The sequence below is a fragment of the Dermacentor albipictus genome, unplaced genomic scaffold (assembly GCF_038994185.2).
Source record: "Dermacentor albipictus isolate Rhodes 1998 colony unplaced genomic scaffold, USDA_Dalb.pri_finalv2 scaffold_53, whole genome shotgun sequence".
Classification (NCBI taxonomy): Eukaryota; Metazoa; Arthropoda; class Arachnida; order Ixodida; family Ixodidae; genus Dermacentor; species Dermacentor albipictus.
In genome coordinates, this window is record NW_027225607.1 from 614,592 (window position 1) to 639,737 (window position 25,146).

General features: G+C 45.6%; 1 protein-coding gene across 1 annotated transcript in view; it reads right to left on the reverse strand.

Annotated features, from left to right (window-relative positions):
- Positions 1-25,146, reverse strand: part of LOC135900795 (splicing factor C9orf78) — a 253,901-nt gene that overhangs the window by 148,156 nt on the left and 80,599 nt on the right. The window contains exons 4-5 of the mRNA XM_065430376.2: positions 2,131-2,214; positions 1,449-1,517 (exon numbers count right to left, since the gene is read on the reverse strand). Of these exons, the coding sequence (XP_065286448.1) occupies positions 1,449-1,517; positions 2,131-2,214 (153 nt within the window). The remainder of the gene's footprint in view (positions 1-1,448; positions 1,518-2,130; positions 2,215-25,146) is intronic.

Genomic DNA, 25,146 nt, shown 5'->3' on the forward strand with positions numbered 1-25,146 from the left:
GACTCCACAGCCATAAAGTACCCCTGGGACAGAGGGCAGCTTCTCCATAGAGGTGTAAGAGTTTCTCGCTGTATTACCCAGAGGGAAATCAGATGCTGCTGCGCTGTTGTATGCATGGGAATGCTGAGATATAGTGGCTTCGGATTGGCACCACTCTCGGAGCCAGGACATCGTGAAGACGTGCCTGGCTAGCACCTGTTACAATGGTTCCTTTCGTACTAACTGTTTTAACTTTACTATTACTCAAAAACATGTTCTGTTTAATCATGAAGACTTTTTCTTAGATGTACAATTATATTAAATGTAAGAAGTATTGGCAGGCCGCTAAGGTTGGAGGACATATGACAAAGTCTGCACTCACTTGCAACAGTCTGTCCTCTGTTCTTCCTTTCCTTTGCTAGATTATGCATTCCAGATAGGTAAACTTCAATTGAAAGATGAAATATGAGTGAATAAAAACCTTTTATGAATATTTCATTTTTTGAAAAAATTATGGGGCTTGACATGCCAAAACCATGATCTGATTATGAAGCATGCCGTAGTAGAGGACTCTGTAAATTTGGACCACCTTTTACGTCAACCTAAATCTAAGTACGTGTACACGAGTGCTCTTGCATTTCAACCCCCCCCCCCCATGATATGCAGCCACCGTGGCCGGGTTTCAATCCCATGATCTCGTGCTTAGCAGCCCAACACCATAGCCACTAAGCAGACATGGCGGCTGCTGTTTAATTTAGGAAAGCTTCATCTGTGCAGCCTGATCCGGATTTTAGGCGAAGCTGCACTCAGCCTCAGCCAGCACAAGCCTTGCACACCTATATACCGTTATTCTCATGACGGCACAATACCTGTTAGGAAGCTCGCATAGACATGGTGCCATATTTCCCTATGGGTAATATTGTGAGAAACTCTTATGGTTCACACATTGTCGCCTATGATCGAGGCATACACTGTTGCTCACATCAGTCACAGCCATGCCTCATCTTCAGCTGCACTTCCATAATGAGCAATTCCTTCACACTCTCCCAGACTCTACCGTTACATGTACAGACCCTCATGAATTCGAGGAAATACTAACACAACACATTACATAGTGAAGCATACTACACCTCCAGACACTTTCAAAGGTGTACTGCTCACATGCGTCGGATCCTGTGTAAATAGTTGTGTGTCCTACTTTTAATCAAATAACGATTGCATAGATTAATCTGGCAATAGTACCATATAATTATTGTCACAATAAAACAATACCAATACTCATTAACTAGTAATTTATAACTAATGACAAACTGCAATCTTCCATTTCTTACTGTTTCATTTGTTACTGTTTTTATTGTCCTGTCAATTTTCCAAGCAATTGAAATACATGCCTCCTCTTATGCCTTCGGGACCTTAAGGTGAAAATCAATGAAATGAAACAAGGAAACCATGGCTCTGCCTACACTTACTGTGGTTTTGGCTGAGGCTCTTGGACACGACCCCGCCGTTTGGCTAGTTCTTCTTCAATGTACTTCATCCTGCAACCAGCATGCCATTCACGTTGGGAGAACTGGGTGGCACACAACACACACAAAGTGAATGCTATGTAGAGCAACTGTGATGGGAGTACATGAAAGGGTGGCATAGTATCAATTTTGAGTGATCACTCAACTAGGTCATAGAGAAGATGCGACATTGCTTTTTATATTTCGTGGATGCTACAAATTCAATAAATGGGCTGTGTCTGAAAGCAGGCTACAATCACTTTTGTATGAAAATCAAATTTGAGAATAAAAAGCTTTGCAGTTGCACTAAAACAGTTAGAGAGTTATCTCAAATGCCACAAAAGAAACCACGTTACAGAAAAGGGTTTGCGATTAAAAGGAAGAAAAAAATACAATGAGAGATGCACACCAAGAATAACTCCTGTTTGCACAAATGCAAGCGTCCATTTCAACATGTGCCAAAGCAGCAGCCAGACTTGTGCCACATGGCAGCCACAATTGTTGAGGGATGAGGAAAATCGGTAGCTTTTCCTCAGCCATGATTACATGCTGGTCTCCCAATATGAAAAGTTGCTCTTGTCTGCCACGCTATCAGTTGCAGTAGCTGGTGTCCCCACAGCTGGTCAAAACCACCCACACTACTCACATGTCAGCATCTTCATCCCGCTGGTTCGTCTCCACTGAGAATGTGTTGCCCAAGTTAACAGCATCCAATTCCTCCATGGTAACCCTGCAGTTTAGTGAAAAATGGGCACATGAGGTGAGCTTGTTGGTACACAAATACAGTCGAACCTCGGTATAACCAAGTTGTACTTGCAGTGAAAAAATTAGTTCAATCACAAATTTAGTTAATTTGAGGTTTTACAATTTTAGCATAACAAAAATTCACAAACTCCCAGAGCGTTTCTGGTAAATAGCATCTTGTTAGTAAGCACTATTATAAACAAGTGCAAGAAGGTTGGATCATGATAGTGCAGTTATGAGCACCAGTGCCTACGGTGCAGCTCACCCCTAGAGCAATGCATCGACGCAGCTCACACATCCGAGATTTGCGTATGTTGTGTTGTACGGTGCAGTGAATCTTGGATGCCATAGCTGATCGCATTTAGTGGCCGCAGTCATCATCATCATCAGCCTACTTGAAGTCCACTGCAGGATGAAGGCCTCTCCCTGCAATCTCCAATTACCCCTGTCCTGCGCCAACCAATTCCAACAAGCGCCTGCGAATTTCTTAATTTCATCACCTCACTTTGTCTTTGGCTGTCCTCGACTACGCTTCCCTTCCCTTGGCACCCATTCTGTAACCCTCATGGTCCACCAGTTATCTAACCTACGCATTACACGACCTGCCCAGCTCCATTTCTTTCTCTTAATGCAAATTAGAATATCGGCCACCCCCGTTTGCTCTCTGATCTACACTGCTCTCTCCCAATTTCTTAACGCTATGCCTAACATTCATGTAGGTGTCCACAGTGGACACTTAGGAATAAAAAACTAGTGCAAAAACATACGAACATTCGTCCAGAGCAAAAAAAAGAAAAGGTCAATTTTGCCAGAAAGACTGAGCAGTGATGGCAACAGCAAAGAGACAACTACACAAAGTAAGCTTGGCAGCTTTATTGGTGTCACGCAAATTCAGGCGAACGTTCACAGATTTCACTCGACAACCATGAACTTGCAGTGACAATGCGAGCAAGCACTTCACACGGTGTCTCTGAAATGTGAGATTATGCAACCGCCAACATCAGACGTGTGGGAACATCGTAATGCATGTGAAGGCACCAACCATTTCGGCTCGCCCTTTGCATTTTCTGTGGAGATATTACCTCCAAGATACGGCGCGGGGCCCGCGCATAAGGAGGAGATGGCAGACAGGCACCCATAACTGCCCACCCGTGCCCGCGCCTGCTTGAGCACGTTTATGCGCTCCCTCCCCCCCCTGTGCCGAAGGAATCGTCAGCTTTCGTTTCTTTCCTGGTAATACGAGCTGCTGCACAGCCTCTGCAAGTCGTTTACCAGCACGAGAAATGGTGCAGCAGTGTTTCCTGCCTACCGTGTCTCGCCGCGTGCGCTTAGACGGTGTTTTTGCCGCTCAAACTTTTCATGCAGAAGGACGCTTTGCCATGGCTGACATTTTTATACAGTAAACTCTCAGTTGTACAAACGTTGGTTTAAAAAATATTTCATAATAACAAATTTTCAGATCCCCAGTGGGTTTTTTATACATCCTATGCAAAAATCTTCCAGTTAAACGAATTTCTGAATAGCGAATATTTGAGCTGAACGAACCTGAGGCTCCTGTTGGACAGTAAAACCGGCTACAATTAGAAAATGCTGGCACAAATCGAGCCTCTCCCCTCTGTGCAGTGAAAGCGAGCACGAGGAAAAGCACGACGAGGTGACTGACCCCGGTATGTGGACAGAGACCACAACCCAGTGGTCTGTCGTCAGCTGGATGCTGACAGCAACACTTCGTTTAACACTATGTACAGTGACAGTGAGCTCGTTACCTGTGCTGCAATTGGATCTGGAAATTGTTTTCAGTGTTTGTTCCAAAGAAGAGTGTGATGAGGAAAATGCAACAGCAGAGGCACATTCAAATACTATAACTCTAGCTGAGCCTGTAGGATGCCTTGGAAAGTTGTGAGACGACTTATATCACCATCAAGCTATGCCAGAGCAAAAAACATACTAGACTCTCTGGACAGCCGTGTTACTTCTTGCACTTTATGACCATCCATGCAAATGAATTTTTTTTTCTTTAAATGGGATACGCAGCAACACAACTGTTCCATACTTTATATGTATGCTGACGTACATAACTCCATAAATTGCACTTTACACTTCCAACCCATCTGCTGTTCCATATTCTAGTGAATATTCAGTTTAGTGAACTTTCAGTTATGTGAACTATTTCCTTGGGTCCCTTGAACTTCACTCAAGTGAGAGTTCACTGTAGTTTTTGTTAGATTTACTAGCCATACAGGCTCCAAGTATACAGCGTGAAATGGCCGTAAGCTTTAAACTGAAACCAGGTCGCAAAATTACTTCATTAAATCGCAAAAAAAAAATTGTTTTCAATGCATCTAAGATAGGTTAATTAGAATAGTTCGTTACATCGAAAATTTCCTTATATCAAAGTATGACTGTAGTACCTGCAGACAGTGTGAAAAAAAAAACACAAGACAACGCAAGCACAGGCTGTCATGCTTGTCTGCTGCTCTCTCTCTATCCTTTTTATTCTGTCTCCACGTACAGTAGACTTGTAATTCCAACTCCAGTTAATCCAATTTTTCAGTTAATTTGATTCTAACTGAAGGTCCTGGCCAGCACCCATACATGGGCCAAAACTAATTTCAATCTTGAAATTGGCCCTCCCTGGATAATTCCAACTTTAGTGGTCTGCCCGAATGGACCTGACTCCAACTCAATGGTTGACCCCAATTGTCACCGTCTAGACAGCAATTCAATAATGATGATGATGATGAATTTGGTGTTTTGCGACGCAAGGGCCAAGTATGGCCAAAGAGCGCCAGGCCAAAGTTATTGAACTAACAATGAAGCAATGAATTACGACAGTTGGTTGTGACGTGGCTGTAAAGAGGCCTTTTAAATAAACACAGTTACAGTAAAGTCCATAAAATGAACATGTAATAAAATGAAAATCATCAATGAAGTGTACTATTAGCACAAAAGACACTTTGTGAAGCGATGATAATACGGACTACAATATGTCAGCGAAAATTTCCAAGAAGCACTACTGCATTTCCAGAGCCCTTAAAACGCAAGGGCCTGAAAGCATGTGCAATACAAAACTATGATATCGCACCAGCAGCCTCTTGTAAGAGGATGCGCTACGAATTTCTAACGCTTATCACTTTCAATAATCTAAAATCAATTAAAAAGTTTAACACTAACTTATCATTTTAAAGATTGGCTATGGTCCAAGGAACATTGCCGGATGGCAAGAAATATACTCTCTACAAGAAAAATACTTTTTATGCAGAGGTTCTGCTTCCTAGTATTCCAGCAAAACATGAAGGACAGTGACCTTCTCACCACATCTGCCACAAGTTGGAGGCTCATCAAGAGAAAATTTTGGGTGACATACTTATCCCGAGTCATAGAATAGGACATCAAGGTGTCGTGTTTTCGTTGTGGAGGTACAAAATGTGGTTTTATTATGTTCGTTTCAGCATCCCACAAGTGCTAGCAATGGTTTTCAAGTTTCTTATGTAAGAAAGGCTTAAGATCTTCGGCAGGAACAGCCTCAATAGGATTAACAGCTTCTGATGCAATGACGTAGCGATTTCATCGGCAAGTATATTAGCGTCTATTTCTCTATGCCCAGGAACCCAGCATACTATCAGATGCTGACGAGATGAATAAACAGTGCACAATAAATGCATACTGAAAAAGCTTGCGCGGACACACGAGGACAATGCTGAAAAAAGACAGGGATGAGTGCGAACCCACAACTGAAGTTTATTCCAAGCACATACACAAATAAATAAGAAAAATCAAAACAGAACAAAACAAGGCTATCATTTTGAACACCACATGTTACCCCGTGTACCTGATTGAGTTGACCAAGAACCGAAACTCCGTATCAGAGAAGCGGACTGAAGTCTGACTGATGCACTTATCTCCGCTGATATGCATATGGAAGGTTTCCATGAGCTCTCGCACGAGTTGATCCCTGTGCCTGAACAGGATTGTTGTTTTGTCAAAGAGCGGTTTGCATTGAATCTTTTTTTTTGTTGTTCTTGCCATACGTGCGACAATGTTTTGGGAGGTTATCAAAGAAATCTCCGCCAAGTAATCTTTGGTGTTCTCCTAATCTTTCATTAATGCATAATCCGGTTTGGCAGATATACAGTGCGCCACAGGATAATGGCAGCTGGTAGACAACTCCCGTACCACAAGGGACGAATGGGGCTGTGTGCTTTATATTGCATTCATTTTTTTTCTTTTTTTCTTTCTGCAGTCTTCTTCCTTCTGCCTGTGCACCTGTGAACAGATTGCTGTCAACTTCCGGGGGGCGGAAAACACTATCAGAATGTTGTAACGCCTGTGGGAATGTGCGACTTTCCCGCGTCCCCTGATACGTTGTTTTCTCGCATAGCTCCCGTCTCCTGTAATCCGGCTTTGCCGCGTGGCTTTACTGCGGTGGTCGGTATGCTCGCAGGGTAGCACGAGAGATGGCGCAAGTGTTGCTCTGCTATCGCCACCTAACGGCAGGGTTACTTGGGTGCAAAAAGGAGAAGGCTCTTCCTCTTTGGCTCGGGATCGACAAGCGGCGCGGATGTTCTGCGCATGTGCCAATCCATGCTTCTGCGAGACCGTCTCACGAGGCCTACCCTGGAATGGACGAACACGATTGTTCGAACGCGCCACTGTTCACGTGACCGTATGCGCAAACGACCAGGCGTTGGTGTCCAGCACGGCGTGAACATATTCGCTTGTTATCTGGTCGCGGTGAGTCGGACTTCCGCGATTTGTCATGCGCCCATTGGCATGTTTTGCGGATAGCAACTCGTCTAGCGGGCATTAGTCTATGAAAGGTGCAACAAATGCCCTTGTGATTGTTTGCACTACTGTGTGGTCTGTCGTTCCTTTGTCCCAAAAGCACGGGTGAGAAGCCCACACGCCCTGCTACATTCCTAAGGCCATGTGCCCATTTCTGCACATATGGTATAATGGCAACATTTCAACGGTCTGTTTACTAGAGTATGGGTCGCGACCCTGCCAGTCTCCCACAAGCTTCCACGATTACATGCATAATAGGGTACCCACTCCCTTTCATGAAAGCCTTTCCAACTGGAACGCAACACTTATTTACTCATTATTACCCTCAGGGCTAAAGGCATTAAAGAGGGGAGTGGGTTACAACAAATGAGAAAAGAAACATATACGGAAAGTTAGCACGTTTAGGTACAAAGGCTCCTGATTATACAGTTTTAGCTAGGGCTAAAAACGTCATCATAAATTGGTAGCAAACTAGGATAGTAAAGCTGTAAATACAAAAGTACTTAGGTAACAACCATACAGTAAACAAAAAAAATTGCTTCATTCACACAATGTTAGCTAGAACTGCTCGAAACCTTTGGTTATCGTAAATGGATACACTTCACCAGGAAGATGGTTCCATTCCGTGGACGACCTCAGAAAAAATGACTGCAAAAAAAGTTTTATTGTGACATGATTCAAGAGCAACTTTATAACAGTGGTCGATTCGAGGCGATACGTATTGTGCCTGAAAAATGAAATCTTTGCTGAGCGTTGAATGACGGCATAATTTATGAAAAAGGACTAAACATGCGATTTTATGACAAGAAGAAAGTGGGGTAACAGAAAGGTTGGTTTTCCTGGCAGACATACTTGCAGTTCTGTTGTAATTACGTAATATGAAACAAACTGAATTATTTTGCACGAGTTCTAATGATTTGTCAATGGCAGGATCCCAAACAGCGCATGCATATTCAAGTTTCGAACGTATAAGGGTAGCATAAAGAAGCATTTTTAGGGATGAAGGCGCAGTTGAAAAGTTACGATGTAGGTAGCCAAGCATGCGGTTAGTATTGCGAATTACGTAGTCAGTATGAACATTCCAAGATAAATTATCAGAGATATGCTCACCTAGGTATCTATAAGAGTGAACTAATTCCAAGGGAAAATTATTTAGGTAATATGTAGGCATGCTGTTAGTTATTTGGGACAGCCGCATCGCTTTACATTTGCCAGCGTTTACAGCAAAACCTCGTTAAACCGTACCCACTTAAACAGTAGTTTCGTTTTAAAAGCAGTAAAGTGAAATCCCTGACTCAGCGGCCATTGAACATAATGTGTTTAGTATCTGCATAAACCGTACCAGATTATTGCGTACTTATTGGTTCATACGTAGTGTTTCCACTTTTTGTCGTGCAAACACAATAGTGCTTCATCTCCATTGGGTGGCCTGGCAGAACAACAAGCCTCAGAGATATGAACAACGGCCTCCAAGCGCCCTGTGTGTTTGCACGTGAAGCCACATCAACATCAACATCATTTTGGTGCCGTCCCAGAGAGCATTGTGGCGTCGTGTAAGCGAGGACTCGCGTCACGCCGAAGCTCGGAAAAAAAGACGCCAGGTGCTCAGCATAAAAGAAAAATCCGATATTGTTTGTGTTGTCGAACGTGACACGAAGAAGTCGGCGCTGGCACACGACATGGGTCTACTGTTGACTATGGTGTGTGCCATTTGGAATGTGAAGAAGTTGCCCGCGAGCGCTGCTTCAACCGCGAAGAGATGTCGGCTGCGAGGTTCGGCTTTTCCCCATTGTTTCCTCTGTTTTGCCGAAGTGTCCCCTAGCGACAGTGATGAGGATGACACGGAAAGCAACAGCACGGGCGATTCAGGCCCAACAGTAGCAGAAGCTGCGCGTTACGTCAGCCTCATGAATGCAATCACCGCGACAAGAACAGCCCCCCGGAATGAAAAGGTGCCCCGCTACTTCTGCAACTCTACCGCGCCCGCACACGGAGAATATGCAACACTAAGGAGGAATCTGCAATGTGAGTGTTTGCCAAGAAGAGGACGCTTGTTGAAAAGCTGGCTCACAGCTTCAGTAGGTTTGAGGCCGCTGCCGTCACTGCTAGGCCGCCGCGGCATCAAACGAAAATAAACACATTTATCGCGCGAAGTAAATAAATACTGCATGTTTTTTCCCCTTTCACCACACTCTCTCTTCCATTTTTGACAGGTAAGTGGGCGATTTCATGCTATTTCGGTTAAGCAGTACTACCGTTTAGTACGTACTTTTTACGAGCTCCGGCCAACTACAGTTTAACGAGGTTTCACTGTAGTTCCATTAGCTAATGTTTGCACCAGCTTGCTATACTAATTAGATCAGACTGAAAATAGCATCCTCTGCATTAGTTATTTCACAAAAGATAACACAATGATCAGTAAATAAGTGAATGTTAGATGATAATGATGAAGGGAGGTCGTTAATATAAATGAGAAACAAAAGAGGCCCGAGTACTGAACCTTGCGGTACGCCGGAAGTTGTGCTTCGAAGTGGGGAGTTATGGCCGTTTGCAGTTACGAATCGGTTGAGCAGTACAACCTTTTAGTACATACATTTTACGAGCTCCAGCCAACTAAGGTTTAACGAGGTTTCACTGTAGTTCCATTAGCAAATGTTTGCACCAGCTTGCTATACTAATTAGATCAGACTGAAGATAGCATCCTCTGCATTAGTTATTTCATGAAAGATAACACAATCATTAGTAAATAAGTGAATGTTAGATGATAGCGATGAAGGGAGGTCGTTAATATAAATGAGAAACAAAAGAGGCCCGAGTACTGAACCTTGAGGTACGCCGGAAGTTGTGATTTGAAGTGGGGAGTTATGGCCATTTGCAGTTACAAATTGAGAGCGATAGGATAGGAAGCATTCAATCCACTTCACGATGTTAGTGTCAAGGTTCAGCTGACTTAGATTATAAATTAGAAGTTTATGACAGATTTTATAAAATGCTTTAGCAAAGTCTAAAAAAATGCAATCTGCAAACGATGAACGATCGAGAATACGATGTAATTTGTGCATAAAGATTGCAAGCTGAGTTTCGCATGAAAATGTTTTTCTAAATCCATGCTGGGCTGGTGTGAAAAATGCATTGGATTCCAGGAAGTTAATATTGCTACGGAATAGTATTTCCAATGACGAAGAAGCGAGCAGTAAGAAGACGACGACGACGATTGGAAGCTAGCGCGGGCTGTTGCCTCTTGGCCAAGCGCGGCGTATTACGTTGTAAATATAGTTGTATATAGCTTTTCATCTGCATCTTCTTACGTAACATATCTGGTGGAGGTGGACGTTCCCTGTGCCTCGTCACGGAGCTTTGCAGTGGGCGGTACGTCGAGCCTTCCTTCATGGCTCCCGGCGACGACAACTCGACTCAGCCCCCTCCGACACCTGCTGCCACTACGACGACCTACATCACTCTCCCTGCTCCTCGTGATCCTGGCGTATTCTCGGGCAGAGATGGGGAAGACGTCGAGGACTGGATCAGCCTATACGAACACGTCAGCCGCAATAACAGGTGGGACCCTACTATTATGCTCGCCAACGTATTCTTTTACCTCGGTGGCACACCTCGAGTTTGGTATCGCACGCACGAAGATGAGCTCACCAGTTGGGATTCACTTAAGACACAGCTTCGAGACTTATTTGGCAACCCCAACGGTCACCAACTTGCTGCGCAGAAGGCGCTTTCCGGCTGTGTGCAGACGTCAACAGAGCCCTATGTTACGTACATTCAGGATGTCTTGGCTCTGTGCCGCAAAGTTGACGCACACATGACTGAGTCGGACAAGGTATCCCACATCCTCAAAGGCATTGCCGATGACGCCTTACATTGCTTGTATTCAACGACGTCGCGACGGTGGATGCACTTATAAAAGAGTGCCGCCGCCTGGAACTCGCTAACAGCCGATGTATAGACCAGCAGTTTACCCGTTTGCCCACACCCCAGCGACATCTTCCTGTGCCGATGCTCCTCGTCCCAACAACACTGGCGATATTACCAGGATCGTCCGGCGTGAGATTGAGGCCGCCTATCCGGCTGCCTTCGACTCCAGCCCCACCAATGCACCTGCAGTCACGGTTTCCCTGATCCAGGCAGTTGTCCGCCAGGAATTCGAAAACATGGGTCTTCACACCATCTGTTCGGCCCATCACCCTGATACCCACCCGGCTTCTTCAATTCCGTCCCGCCCCGCATCTTCTTACCCACCCCGTTTCCGCAACCCATCTGAATGGCGCACTGCTGACGACAAGCCCATTTGTTTTCCCTGCCGTCGAATCGGGCACATTTCTTGGCACTGTCGCAGTCGCTGGACTTCCCCGACCCGGTCTGCTTATACTGCCTACTCTCGTCCCTCAGGTGGCCCTTCTCGTCCATATGTCGCACGCTCCGATAATGCCACCACTGATTCTTCTGCGCCGAACTGCCCATATTCTCGTTCACCTTCGCCCCAACGACGACAATCTCGCTCTCCCCAGCCCCGTCGCTCCTTTTCGCCGACTCCCTTCGGACGCCGCTCCCAGCCGGAAAACTAGATGATGCAGCGCCTCAAGGTGACGCTGCATTGCTCCCTACGCTGCCAAATCCTCCACTGACGTTGCCCACTCATCTGAACCTTCTTGACGTGCAAGTCGACGGTGTTTCTGTGTCTGCACTCATAAACACTGGGGCGCATTTGTCCGTAATGAGCGCTGACCTTCGTAACTGCCTGAAGAAAATAATCACTCCTGCCATGACGCCTGTTGTCCGTGTCGCCGATGGCGGAACAGCCCCAGTAATTGGTATGTGTGCCGCCCGTGTCTCCTCCGCTGATCGCCCCACAATCGTGCTGTTCACAGTCATCGCCCACTGTCCCCACGACATCATCCTCGGCTTGGACTTCCTCTCCGCACATTCTGCTCTCATCGACTGTTCTGCCAGTACTCTCCGCCTTGACTTGCCTGTTCTGGATCCCGCTGAACCGCACCCAAGTCGCCTCAGTTCCGTCGACTTCGTCCGCTTGCCACCTTCGGCACTCACTTACGTTGACTTAGTGTCATCTCCACCAGTGCCCGACGGTCACTACATCGCGGCTCCTATGCAAGACGTCCTACTTACCCACAGGATCACAGTACCTCATACCGTTTTATCTATTACGACGAATTGCGTCTGCCTGCCAATGGTCAATTTTGGCTTGATGACACGAGTCCTGCCACGCGGGATGTCTCTAGCCCAGCTTTGCTCATTCGGGGATTACTCAATAGCATCTATTGCAGTAGACGATAATTCAGCCGATCCTCCTCTACCATCGCAGTCGGCAACTTGTACCAGCACCGACTTAGAGAAAATGATTGCGCCCGACACGCCGTCCGAGCACGCTCGTGAGTTCTACCGCGTTCTGTTTCCCTACCGCGATAATTTTTACTTTAACGATCGTCCTTTGGCCCAAACTACAGCTGTTAAACATCGCATTAATACCGGCGATGCCCCTCCTATTCATCGCCGCCCCTATCGAGTGTCACCAACTGAGTGTCAAGTTATTCACGCAGAAGTTCGTAAAATGTTTGCCAAGAACATCATAGAACCGTCATGTAGTCCATGGGCGTCACCTGTTGTACTGGTAAAAAAGAAGGATGGCTCATGGCGCTTTTACGTGGATTATCGGCACCTTAACAGGGTTACCAAGAAGGACGTGTATCCCCTACCTCGGATTGATGACGCCCTTGACTGCCTCCACGGTGCTCGCTACTTCTCATCTATTGACCTTCGCTCCAGCTACTGGCAGATTGCTGTGGACGATCTCGACCGCGAGAAGACTGCCTTTGTAACACCCGACGGTCTTAATCAATTCAAGGTGATGCCGTTCGGCCTATGTAACGCTCCTGCCACTTTTGAACGCATGATGGACTCCCTCTTTCACGGTTTCAAATGGTCCACGTGCCTGTGCTACTTGGACGACGTTATAGTATTCTCTCCAACGTTTGCTACGCACCTCGAGCACCTCTCGGCAGTCCTGGACGTTTTTCGTCGAGCCGGTCAGCAACTGAAGGCATCGAAGTGCCAATTCGGCTGTCGCCAGATTACCATCCTTGGGCATCTCGTTGACGCAAACGGAGTGCAACCGGACCCAGGCAAGATCCATGCTGTTGCGCACTTCCCTGTTCCAAAGTGTGTCAAGGATGTGCGCAGCTTCATTGGCCTTTGTTCCTACTTCCGCCGTTTCGTGAAAAATTTCACGGCCAAACCATGACCACTAACCGAGCTTTTGAAAAAAGATGCCCCTTTCCAGTGGGGCGATAACGAGGCCTCTGCATTCTCGCATCTAATCGACCTTCTCACAACGCCTCCCGGTCTGGCCCATTTCGATCCTTCTGCGCCTACCGAAGTCCGCACTGACGCCAGCGGTCACGGAATTGCTGCAGTCCTGGCACAACGCCAGCGCGGCAACGACCGTGTTAGCGCTTACGCCAGCAGGCTCCTGTCACCCTCCGAGCGCAACTATTCCATCACTGAGCGTGAGTGTCTGGCCCTAGTTTGGGCGGTTGCGATGTTCCGCCCATACTTATATGGCCGACCCTTTTCGGTTGTCACAGACCATCACGCGCTTTGCTGGTTATGCTCCCTGAAAGATCCTACAGGAAGAATTGGTCGCTGGGCCTCACGCGCCTCCAAGAATATTCGTATACTGTCACCTACAAATCTGGCCGACTACACAAAGACGCTGACTGCCTGTCTCGTTACTTGGTAGACGAGCCTGACGACGCCGACAGTAGTACCGCCAACGGAATTTTCTCTGTGTCTGCCTTCGCTAACATCGCCAATGAGCAGAACCGAGACCTATCGCTGCGAGTACTCATCGTGCATTTGCACTCTACACCTACCGACGCGTCCGTTCGCCGATATGTCCTCCACGGCGGCATTCTGTACCGAAGGAACTTCCTCCCTGCAGATCTGATCTTCTTCTTGTTGTGCCAAAACATCTACGACAAACTGTGCTCTTTGAGATGCATGACGCACCCACTGCAGGACATCTTGGGGTAACCCGCACGTATGACCGCATCCGCCGCCGCTTCTATTGGCCTGGTCTCGCTCGCTCCGTCCGACGCTATGTTTCTGCCTGTGATACCTGCCAGCGTTGGAAAACACCTCAGGTGCTACCTGCCGGTCATCTCCAGCCGACCACCGTCCCCGTGGAACCGTTCTTTCGTGTTGGATTAGACCTCCTCGGTCCCTTTCCCACGTCATCCTCTGGGAACAAATGGGTAGCTGTCGCAACTGATTACGCCACCCGATACGCTATCACGTGGGCTCTCCCTACCAGTTGCGCCACTGACGTCACGGACTTTCTCTTGCATGACATTATCTTACTTCATGGCACCCCGCGACAGCTGCTTGCTGACCGTGGTCGTAACTTCCTCTCCAAAGTTATCGCCGACATTGTGCGTTCCTGCTCCACTCAGCACAAGCTGACTACCTCATACCATCCTCAAACCAATGGCCTGACAGAGCAGTTAAGCCGTACTCTTACCGATATGCTGGCCAAGTACGTTTCCAAGGACCACCACGACTGGGACATTGCCCTTCCTTAGATCACATTTGCTTATAATTCTTCCTGGCACGACACCGCCGGATTTTCTCCATTTTATCTACTCTACGGTCGCGAACCAACCTTGCCCCTTGACATGGCACTTCCTCCTCCTGCGATCTCAACAAGCGAGTATGCGCGCGACGCCATCGCCCTCGGCAACCATGCACGCCAGCTTGCCCGTGCTCGACTGACGGACTCACAAACCACTCAGCAGTGTCAGTACAACGCCCACCACCGTGACGTACAGTTTTCGCCTGGTGCGCTCGTGCTCCTGTGGTCGCCCTCTCGTCACGTCGGACTTTCAGGAAAGCTCCTTTCGCAATACACAGGGCCCTACCGCATTCTGCGCCAGGTGACGCCTGTGACATACGAAATTGCTCCTGTGAGCTCAACCTCGTCATCTACTCTGGCATCTAGTGATGTAGTGCATGTCAGTAGGCTCAACGCCTACTACACTGCTTCCGAGTCCAGCCTTTAGTCGCTCCGGGACGACGCTTTTGCCGCCGGGGCTAGTGCTACGGAATAGTATTTCCAATGTCGAAAAAGCAAGCAGTAAGAAGACGACGACGACGATTGGAAGCTAGCGCGGGCTGTTGCTTCTTGGCCAAGCGCGGCGTATTACGTTGTAAATATAGTTGTATATAGCTTTTCATCTGCGTCTTCTTATGTAACAATATATTAGAAGATTATATGTTCGGGCGATTAAAGCAAGTGCTTGATAGTGAGATGGGGCAATAATTAGCTGTTAAATCTATGTTAGCTGACTTATGCAGTGGAACTACCTTCCCAATTTTCCATTGGCTATATTGAGTAGATGTATCCAGTGATTGCTGAAAAAGTTTTGTTAGTATAATTGAACTAATGGCATTGATATAGGAGCTATCGCCATCCGCGCCACTACGCCACACCCGAGTCAACGCTTTCACCCGCTGAAAGATTACCTCGCCCCACTCTTCCACTGGGCAACTGGTCCAGGAGGGCTGGTGGTCCTGAACCGAGGCGATCGAGCGTTCGGGTGAGCGGCCACAGGGCTACCCCGCCAGCTGTGGACGTGACCCGGTGACTGCGGCTGTGGGCTCCCGAGCACAAACCCCCGGGGTGCCGGAGGGAAACCGGGCATGCGGAGGCTCCCGTCTATCGACTGTTGCGCAGGGCCACCTGAGCCCCACGAGGCGGTCCGACCCTGTTGTCTGGCCCTGCTGTCCGACGTGGTCGTCCGAACCGGCTGTCCGACCCGGCCGGCCGACACTGCTGTCCGACCCTGCTGGCCGACATCGGTTCCACGAGGTCTCTGACACAGCGACACGCGCTTCCGCCTGAACTGTAGGCCGATTATAATTGACTGATACATGCATATAGATGCGTGTCGTCTGAGGTATTTTGGGGAACTGTCGCGTGTGTGTGCCGTTTTCCATATGTTATGTGCGTCAATACATGTCTGATGTGTGTTTGTGCTTCTGTGTGCTGCTTCTGCCTCTTTCTGGAGTGATCCTGCACCCAATAACATCACAGTCATTTGGCATTGAGTAGCACAAGTTTTCAATGTCCACACTGAAAGCAATGTTCAAAATGATGGCCTTGTTTTGTTCTGTTTCAATTTTTCTATTTTTCGTGTATGCATTTAAAATAAACTTCAGTTCTGGGTTAGTGCTCGCCCCTGTCCTTTTCGGCATTGTCCTTGTGTCTCAGTGCAAATTTTTTCAGTATGCATTTCAACCAACTAGCCCAGCAATCTGCACTCCTAAGTGCACAATAAAGCTCAATAAAAACATGATTTTTGTGTTTTTGTAACACTTTCCTGTTTGTGCCAATACCCATCTATAGCCCGCTATAGATAGTTTCAACTTCTTATTTTGCCATGCTCAGAGCGCTTTCAGACAGCTAGTGCCATCCAGCGCATAAAAGAGGAACCATTTTTTTAGTTTTTTTTTTCTTTTTTTCACCAAAGGGGAATTTTTAAAGTGCCTTTTAGTCAGGCGTGATGAGCACTCGTAGCTTCTGACATGGCGTCGATGTCACACGGAGCTACCCTTCTGAAATTGCTAATTTCGACAGATTTAGATGAGTCTGCATCAGAATTTTTTTATGGTAGTAGCTGCACAGACTCGGAAGATTATTCTGATTCATCAGACTTCAGCACGGACAGCGAAAATGCATCAAATAGCCCTGGAACGTCAATAGGTATTTGCCGGTAGGTTTAATTTTCTACTTCAAACTGTTTTGTCGCTGCCACGCTCGGATCTAAAGATATCGGATGTGTTCTAAAGGTCAGTGTTCTTATCTGCAGGGTGTGTGGGCAGGACCACTTGCGAGCAGCAGTGCAAAGAGTGGAGTTTTGTATGAGAAGGCGGCCGGGACTGGACCTTGGCATGGCACCATTACTGCACTCCACTGTGTCGCATGAGCTCAACAGCCACTAGGGCCAACATATCCATCTGTATATAAAGAACTCCTACAGACAGAAAGCTTATATTTGCAGAAATGTTGTGTATATAGCCTTTTTGTTGGAAATGAATATTCTTTAGAGCTAGAAATAAAGATTACTCCCTCAACACTGTTCTTATCCTTGGACACAGTCTGACACAGTTACACAGGTCTGACACAGTCAGAACATTGGGAGTATATTTTAACGAATACTTGTTAAGGAACGCCCACACTGAGCATCTACAAGGTAAACTCGCCTATGGAGTTGGCATCTTGAGAAAATTTCAATATAAATTGCCTCCAAAAAATAAGCTTATGTTGCACACCTCCTTTTTTTTCCTTTTATAATTGATTTATTGGTAAAAATACCGAAAATTACATGTGCATAGTATACACGAGAAGATCCCATATTCAGACTGTATCGCGACCTCCTAATCATAAGTCGGGTTAAAAAATTAAATTATGGAGTTTTATATGCCAAAACCACAATCTGATTATGAGGCACACCATTGTAGGGGACTAGGGAATAATTTCAAACATATGGGGTTCTTTAACGTGCACCTATATTGAAGTACACGGGTATCTTCGCATTTCGCCCAAATCGAAATGTGTCCACCGTGGCCCACAAGCCAGGTACTGTGCTCTGGTTTGGTTAGTACTACACAGATAAACATTACAAAACTTAGTTTTACAAAAGAATGTGCTGAGAGCAATTGAAAATGCACCTCTTACAACAGTTTTTCCATCTTTATTTTCAGCTTATCGTATAACACATTTGTCTAACTTGTATAATTCCCACCTTTTACAGCTACACAAATCACATATTGAATGTGGTACATCATTCTTATCCCATCTTGTGCATCTTGACCCCAACACTTGCTACTATTCAACAAGACATCATGAATGCTAGCATATGCTTCACTCAGAGATAAATTACCAGTACAATCGTCAACCTAAAACAACCCTTCTTACTAAACAGGTTTTAATTATGCCACACTTTCATTTGCCCAATCTCCCACAGTTTGCTTGAACGCCTTCTTTATTGCTTTTCTTGTGTGCATTCCTTTGTGCTCTTCTTTGTTTCGTACTGAAAACATGTCATGCAATATTACTGCATCTGCTTTACAGTTTATCATACACTTTGTATTTTATCATTGAAATCTTTTAAAATATGATGCTTGTGTTCTATACTAATCGTTTTGTGCGTACTGCTATACCAATGTATAACTGGGGTTAGGGTGCCCCGTCAAGCCACTACATAGCGGCTCTTTCTCTACTCCTCAGCCATGCATATGTAAGTGCACGTCTGGAATAAACACTCACACTGTCATGTGGACCCCAACCAGTTGAACTTACAGTACATGAATGATCATAAAAACACTAATTCTGTTTTTCTTTTTACTTTTCGAAAGCCTTTGATCACCTCTACACTAAATTAACAAAGCTGAGTTCCGTTGGCATTGGCCCACATTTATGAGCTTGGCACGAACATTTCATAAAAGCTCAAGACCAATTCCCACAGGACAAACTCGCTTCTTACTGACAGGTGTACGTACAGGCTTATCTCCCAGCCTATGTATGAGCTACATCCCAAATTTGTAAATGCAAAAATAAGACTCAGTTCACACACCTGATGACATAATAGCCCTGCAATGCAACACAATGTAACAAAAATGGTGCGCCAAATGGCTCATGCCACTGAACCTCTCAATATGTAAATTTCACATAAACATACTATCAACCACCACGTGTACGACAAACCAATTGAATGTTTCAAGACACTACCACCACTGCGGGCCAGTCATACTGAAACTATTTGCTTCAATGCATCCGCCATGCTTACACCGTAATTTGAAAGTAGCATCTTCTGAAACAAAGAAACTAGCATACCTAACAACCAGAGCTTCAACATGCCGCATCCATGTGGTATTCTTTAACAGGCCTATCATTCTGCTGACTAAGCAAAATCGTGCAGTTTGTCTCACCACAAGTCAGTGTTACCACTCTCTATCACCACTCGAAATCATGCTGAATAATCTTCCATTATCATGTTATTGCCCCACAGAATCACAATGGGCGCTCCTAAACGTAAGAACACCTTCCTGTTTCTTATCTCGCAGTCAAGACATGATAAGCCTCAAAGGGCTTTCACTAGCAATGAACCAATTTATTTTTCCCCAGCATTGTGGAATTCAAATTTAAATTAAATTCTAGGGTTTTACGTGCCAAAACTATGATCTGATTATAAGGCATGCCATGGTGGGGAACTCTGGATTAATTTTGACCACCTGGGGTTCTTTAACGTGCACCCAATGAACACTGGAGTTTCTGCATTTAGCCCCCATCGAAATGCGGCCGAATTTGATCCCACAACCTCATGCTTGGCAGTGTAATGTCACAGCCAGCACAGCAGGTACACTGTGGAATTCACTTTCCATTGCATCTTGCAAGGACTGCTCAACATTTCGTGACATGCTCACAAAGCATCTTCTTACACTGGAACACTTTCGCCACAGTGTCGCAATTTTTTTTTTCTTTGAGCGTTTTAGCATACTATTTAGTTACCTGTGCATTTCCTAACAGTAATTACACTAATCATTTTCTTGCCAATGTTAAAACTGCATTTGGACACATCTTAGTGTTGTATTTTTCTATAGTATAGTGTGTTTCTTGCTCATCTACAAGCCCCTGCCCCTTGTATAATGCCTACAAGATAGAATCAATAAAACGACAATAATCTTATGCAAATGCCATGTGTAAAACAAAACCCTGCATGGGCTATTCCTTATTCGCATGTCGTACGCATGATGAAGCTAAAAGCTGTATACTGGTCAGTCGAACCAACGTGCCCCACCGATTCTTTCATCAGAGAAGCCCTTCTCTTGTTGCCCTGATTTGGTGAGAGCAACCACAAGGAGGGTAAAACAGCCATTTATCAAATGTTATTATGGCATCACATAGAGAAATTCTTCAGATATATATTCGTTGTAGATGGTGTGCAACTGCCACTGTAACAGAATTTTTTTTTCTAGAACCAACAAAATCTTAAAAATTCGCTCATGGCGTATAGCACAAACACTGAGCTGGATTACTCCAAGAGACAGACACTACTTGCACAAGAAGTCAAAATACATAACTCAGGAATTATAAAAATTTAGCAGAACTTTTTAAGCACAGCATTTTCCGGTGTATAAGATGACTTACTTTTGGAATTGTCATCAATGTGTCTTTATGGGGTGCCTTTTTTTTTTAGAACACAGAATTCTAAAAAATCACCTACAGCAGATATCACTGAGCTGGATTACTAAGAGGCAGACATTAATTACTTGCACAAAAAAGAATTGAACAGCATAATAGCCTAATTAACAAAAATCCCCTAACTTTTTAATCAATTAATTTATAGCTCATATTGCAATTTACAAATTGCAGCCGGTGAGTTCTCAAGGTGTATCCACTTGGAATGAATTTTCAAGACGACACCAGTTTCGAGATATTCATTCTCAAAGTATGTGACAAAAGAATAGGCATTCCAGTTACTTCTTTGCTTCAAAGCATAAAACAACATTTTCCTAGAGAAATGGAACAGGCCATTTTACTGCAAGTTTGACGGCGCATATCTCGAAACCGGTGCCATTCACTCCATGTGGATATGCCCCATAAACACATGGGCTCCGATAAAAAAAAAAAACTGCATTGTCTACAGTAAAGTAAATACAGTGAACGCTCGTTAATTCGAACTTCAATAATTCGAATTTATGGATAATTCGAACTTTACGATTTGGTCCGGCCAAGCTCCACAGAAGTCTATGTATAAAAAAGTCCGTTAATTCGAACGCAAGAAGGTTCCCTCACGGATAATTCGAACTACGCTCGCCTGGCACATGGCCAGAGAAACGCGCCTACTGCCTACACACAAGGCTGTATTGCCTCCGAAACGGAGAGAACGGCGAGAGAAGGCAAAATCGGAAAAAATTCTAACCGACGCGGGGTCAGCCAGAAGGCAGCGGCGGCTGCCACCTCTCCGTTCTACGTAACCTCCGAGACTTCTTGCCCGTTGCGAATCTCGGAGGCTTTGCAAATCTTGTACATCTGCTAATGTTGTGCGGTGACGGCACTGCAAGCTCCAAAACACAGCGAATCAAGTTCGTCGCAGCTGCGCTTGCAATCAAGAACCAACGAATCAGGGTTTTCGCCACCTTCACATGTTCAGCGTCTTTGTCTCGGCAGTCTTCATCGGTTGTGCACGTCTGTTTTCAGCTTAGGAGGTATCGGCCGTCACGATTCATTGTGATGGTGTTAAGCCTCGGCCAACGTTCGTTTCGGTGGACATCGGAGGTGTGGCACAGTCGGACCCAGAGCTTCGACTTGAAGATGGCGTGTGCCGCGGGCACACGCCATCACTTTCTGACACGCCAAATTTCTGACATGACCTACTGCTTCCAAATCGCAGTGTACTGTTGCCCTCCTTCACTTTCGTTAGTTCGAACTTCCGTTAATTCAAACTGAAGCGGCTTCCCCTTGCGGTTCGAATTAACGAGCTTTTACTGTAATTAAAATGCCAACTAGAGAATTTTTGCTCAATAGTAGTTTACGCATTTCAATTTTTCGTCAGAATAATGTCCACCACTTTGAGTTATCCAGCTCAAGGGGTACAATTATGCTATCTGATGCGATTTTTAAATATTCGGCATGTTCAAGAATAACAAAACAAACATTCCATATACGCAAAACCATGCATGCTGGCATGACGAACCAATGCGTGCATTTTATTTCTTTATAAGTACAAAGAAGTGCATGCGGCAGCATTGTGCAAGAAATGGAGTCTTATTTTAACAGTGGAGTGACCATGGCAACAAAGGTCAGCTCCGAGGGAACGCCCCATAGCAGCACGGCAGCTGCAGTAAAAGTCACTGCGATGGCTTCCGTGATTGGAAATCACGCACGCTAGGTAGTTTGCTATTATAGCACAGTATTTTTTAACGAAAGTGTTAAACCCACTGGACTAACGCAGTAATTAAAAAAGGCACCCCGATTTTTCATTGTTACGTTGAGCCACCCAACATCTACTTATCGAAGAAATTTTTTAATAAGAAATTCTAAAAAGCACGGCTTGGTTATCATCATTAGTACCTTGCTGTGAGAAGTTGGTTTTCAGCTTCTGGTCACCGTTTTGTTTTTGTGTGTTGGCCCCAAGAACACTATGTGAAAATTGGTGCATCTTGTATATCTTTTTTTTTAAAGGTCTCAAAAAGTAGGCCATGCGTCTTACGCACTGCATAATATGGCAATTACTTTAGAGCCCACAGTGAAAGTGACAACTGGCTGCTTTAATAATCATTCTAACAACTTCATCCCTGGTAAAAGTGGCGTGGTGTATACATTACAAAGTGTGACAGTGTGTCCGCATGTGCCTGTTTGTGCACAGGCGCAGTCGTGTGATAGGCTTCACACACATACACGTTTTCCAACTTTGAGACTTGAAGCGGTATGAGCCTTTGAATAGAAGATGAAGAAGCGCAGGAGTCTGGGTTCAGGAGAAGACAAGAAGGAAGGGAGAATAAAATGGTAGACAAGATGGACGCCAGTTCCATAGCAATACTTTCCGTCTATTGTATCCTTTAACTAGGAACGCTACATTATTTTGGCGCAGCCGACAGTGGACTCCAACATGTGGGTGACATTTTTCCTTGAGGAGACCTCCGCAGAGAAGATCATCTTTTCGAGATACCAAGCTGAAGATGAACCAGCGGTGGAACTACCTCGCGAACTCAACTCGGCAGAACTCGTGAACCTGGTTTTAGAGAAGGCTTCCATGGACACTGATGAACTACGTCGGAAGAGTGTTGTGAAAGTGAACTTGCGTCTGGCGATCTTCGACGAATTAGTTCTTCAACCGATGCGTCGAAAGGACTCTGGATCACAGTCGTCGACGGAAGAGGTGAGCCTCGTTTTCAAAGCTCTTCGGCTACAACAGAAACAGATTTCGCAACAGAACCAGCTGGTGGCATCGCTTATAAGCTCTTTAAACGCTGAGAAGCCGGTGACTAAATTTGTAGAACTCGATGCGTTCGACGGCATGTCTTCAAGTCCAGAAGGTTGGCTTGAATTCTATGAATATGCCGCTGGGAAGAACAACTGGCACTCTAATGAGGACAAGATTACTAACATGCGTAGTAACTTAAGCGGTGTTGCACGGAAGTGGTATGATTTGCCCATTATTGAAGAGGCTGGCAACTCTTGGAATCAGTGGAAAGAAAAATTTTTGACGACATTCTGAAGCAACCAAGTGCAAAGGTGGGATGCCGCGCTTAATTTCAAATTCAAGAAAGGCTCCCTCGTCAAATATTTCTTTGACAAACGCCGCCTTTTAAAGCTGGCCGAGCCTATGCTTCGTCCTTCTGCCGTAGTAGCACTAATAATGCACGGACTGCACGCGCAAGTCCTGAAGCAAGTGCAAATGCGGTCGCCTAAAACTATGGACGGGCTCCTGGAGTGCCTTCACGACATACCATTTACTTCAGAAGAAAATATAAGCGCTCGCTCAAGCAGTCACTTCACACGGTCCGGCGCGGATTGGTCAAGCCGTAATCAGCGAGAACCGCGCCGCCTTGTAGGCGGCACAGAGAACTTGGGTTGGCGCGCTCCCAGAGGTCGGGTGAATAACGTCGACAGCGACCCTGTCCCCCTACTTTCGGACGCTGAAGAGGCTCCGCCGACAAAAAACTGATAAACAAGGGTGATCAGTCCGACCCGATGACCACAACTGAGACTGTTTATTTAACTTGCTCTAGCCTACTTCACATCCCTGTCAAAGTGGGAAACAGACACATGATGGCTTTGGTTGACAGCGGTGCTTCTGTGTCTATAATAAATGCCAAGCTGGTAGATGCAAATCACCTGCATAGTGGAAGAGTACTACGGGTGTAAGGCTACGATGGAAAAGTGACAATGCATAATCAGTGGGCCTCAGTAAACATCGAATTCCAAGGTCATGAAATAGAGAGTGAAGTACTGGTGATTGAGGGGGTGACGTATGACTTTCTGCTATCCAGACCAGATATAAAGAAACTAAAATCAACGTATACTGGGACGATGCGGTTTTAGTGGAAGGACTATCAAGGCAAGAGACACAGTTGTCAATCACGCGGAGGATATTGCAACGACCTATCCTGAACTGGTATGCATAGGAAGCTGTCCACCGGCGATGACGTCACACAAGGTGCCTTTCGAACTAACCGACAAGACCGTCATCCGAAAGTCACCTTACAACATGTCAAGAGAGCGCAAGATATGGTTGAAGAAGGAATTGCAGGAGATGCTAGACGCCAATATAATCCAGCCTTCGGTGTCACCCTTCGCCTCTCCCATAACTATTGCGCCGAAAGAAGATGGAACTTTCAGACTGTGCACAGATTACAGCGTTCTCAACCGACAGAGAGAACTTATACCATTTCCCATGCCGAAGATAGACACGATTATAGACGAGACAGGTGGTTGCCCATGTTTTTCACGTATTGACTTGTGCAAAGGTTTCTGGCAGATCCCGCTAACCGAAGAAACAAAAATGTACACTGCTTTTATCACGCCCTTCGACCTGTACGAGTATAACCGGCTTCCTTTCAGCTGGAAAAACTCACCAGCATGGTTCCAGAAGATTATTAACGAAGTCCTGAAGCCTTTCCTAGGTGTCTTTTGTAACGTGTACACAGACGATATTATCGTCTTCTCCAAAACAGAGACGGAGCATCAGGAACACCTGTCCCAGGTATTAAATGCCTTGAGCTTGGCACACCTCAAGGTTAATTTTAAAAAAAGTGCTTTCTTTCAAAGAAAAGTGGTGTTTCTTGGACGAGTCTTTGATGGGACTACCAAAAGCACGAAACAAGAGTCCGTCGAGAGGATATCCCAACTGGTAAAACCATATGACGTACACTCATTGCGTGTGTTTTTGGGATTAGCAGGCCATTTCAGGCCCTTCATAAAAGACTTTGCCATCAAAACAAGATGCCTCACGCGCCTAACACAGAAAGAAGTTCCATTTGAGTGGGATGAGGAATGTGAGAGAGTCTACCGTGATCTGGTGCACAGAATCTCTGCTGA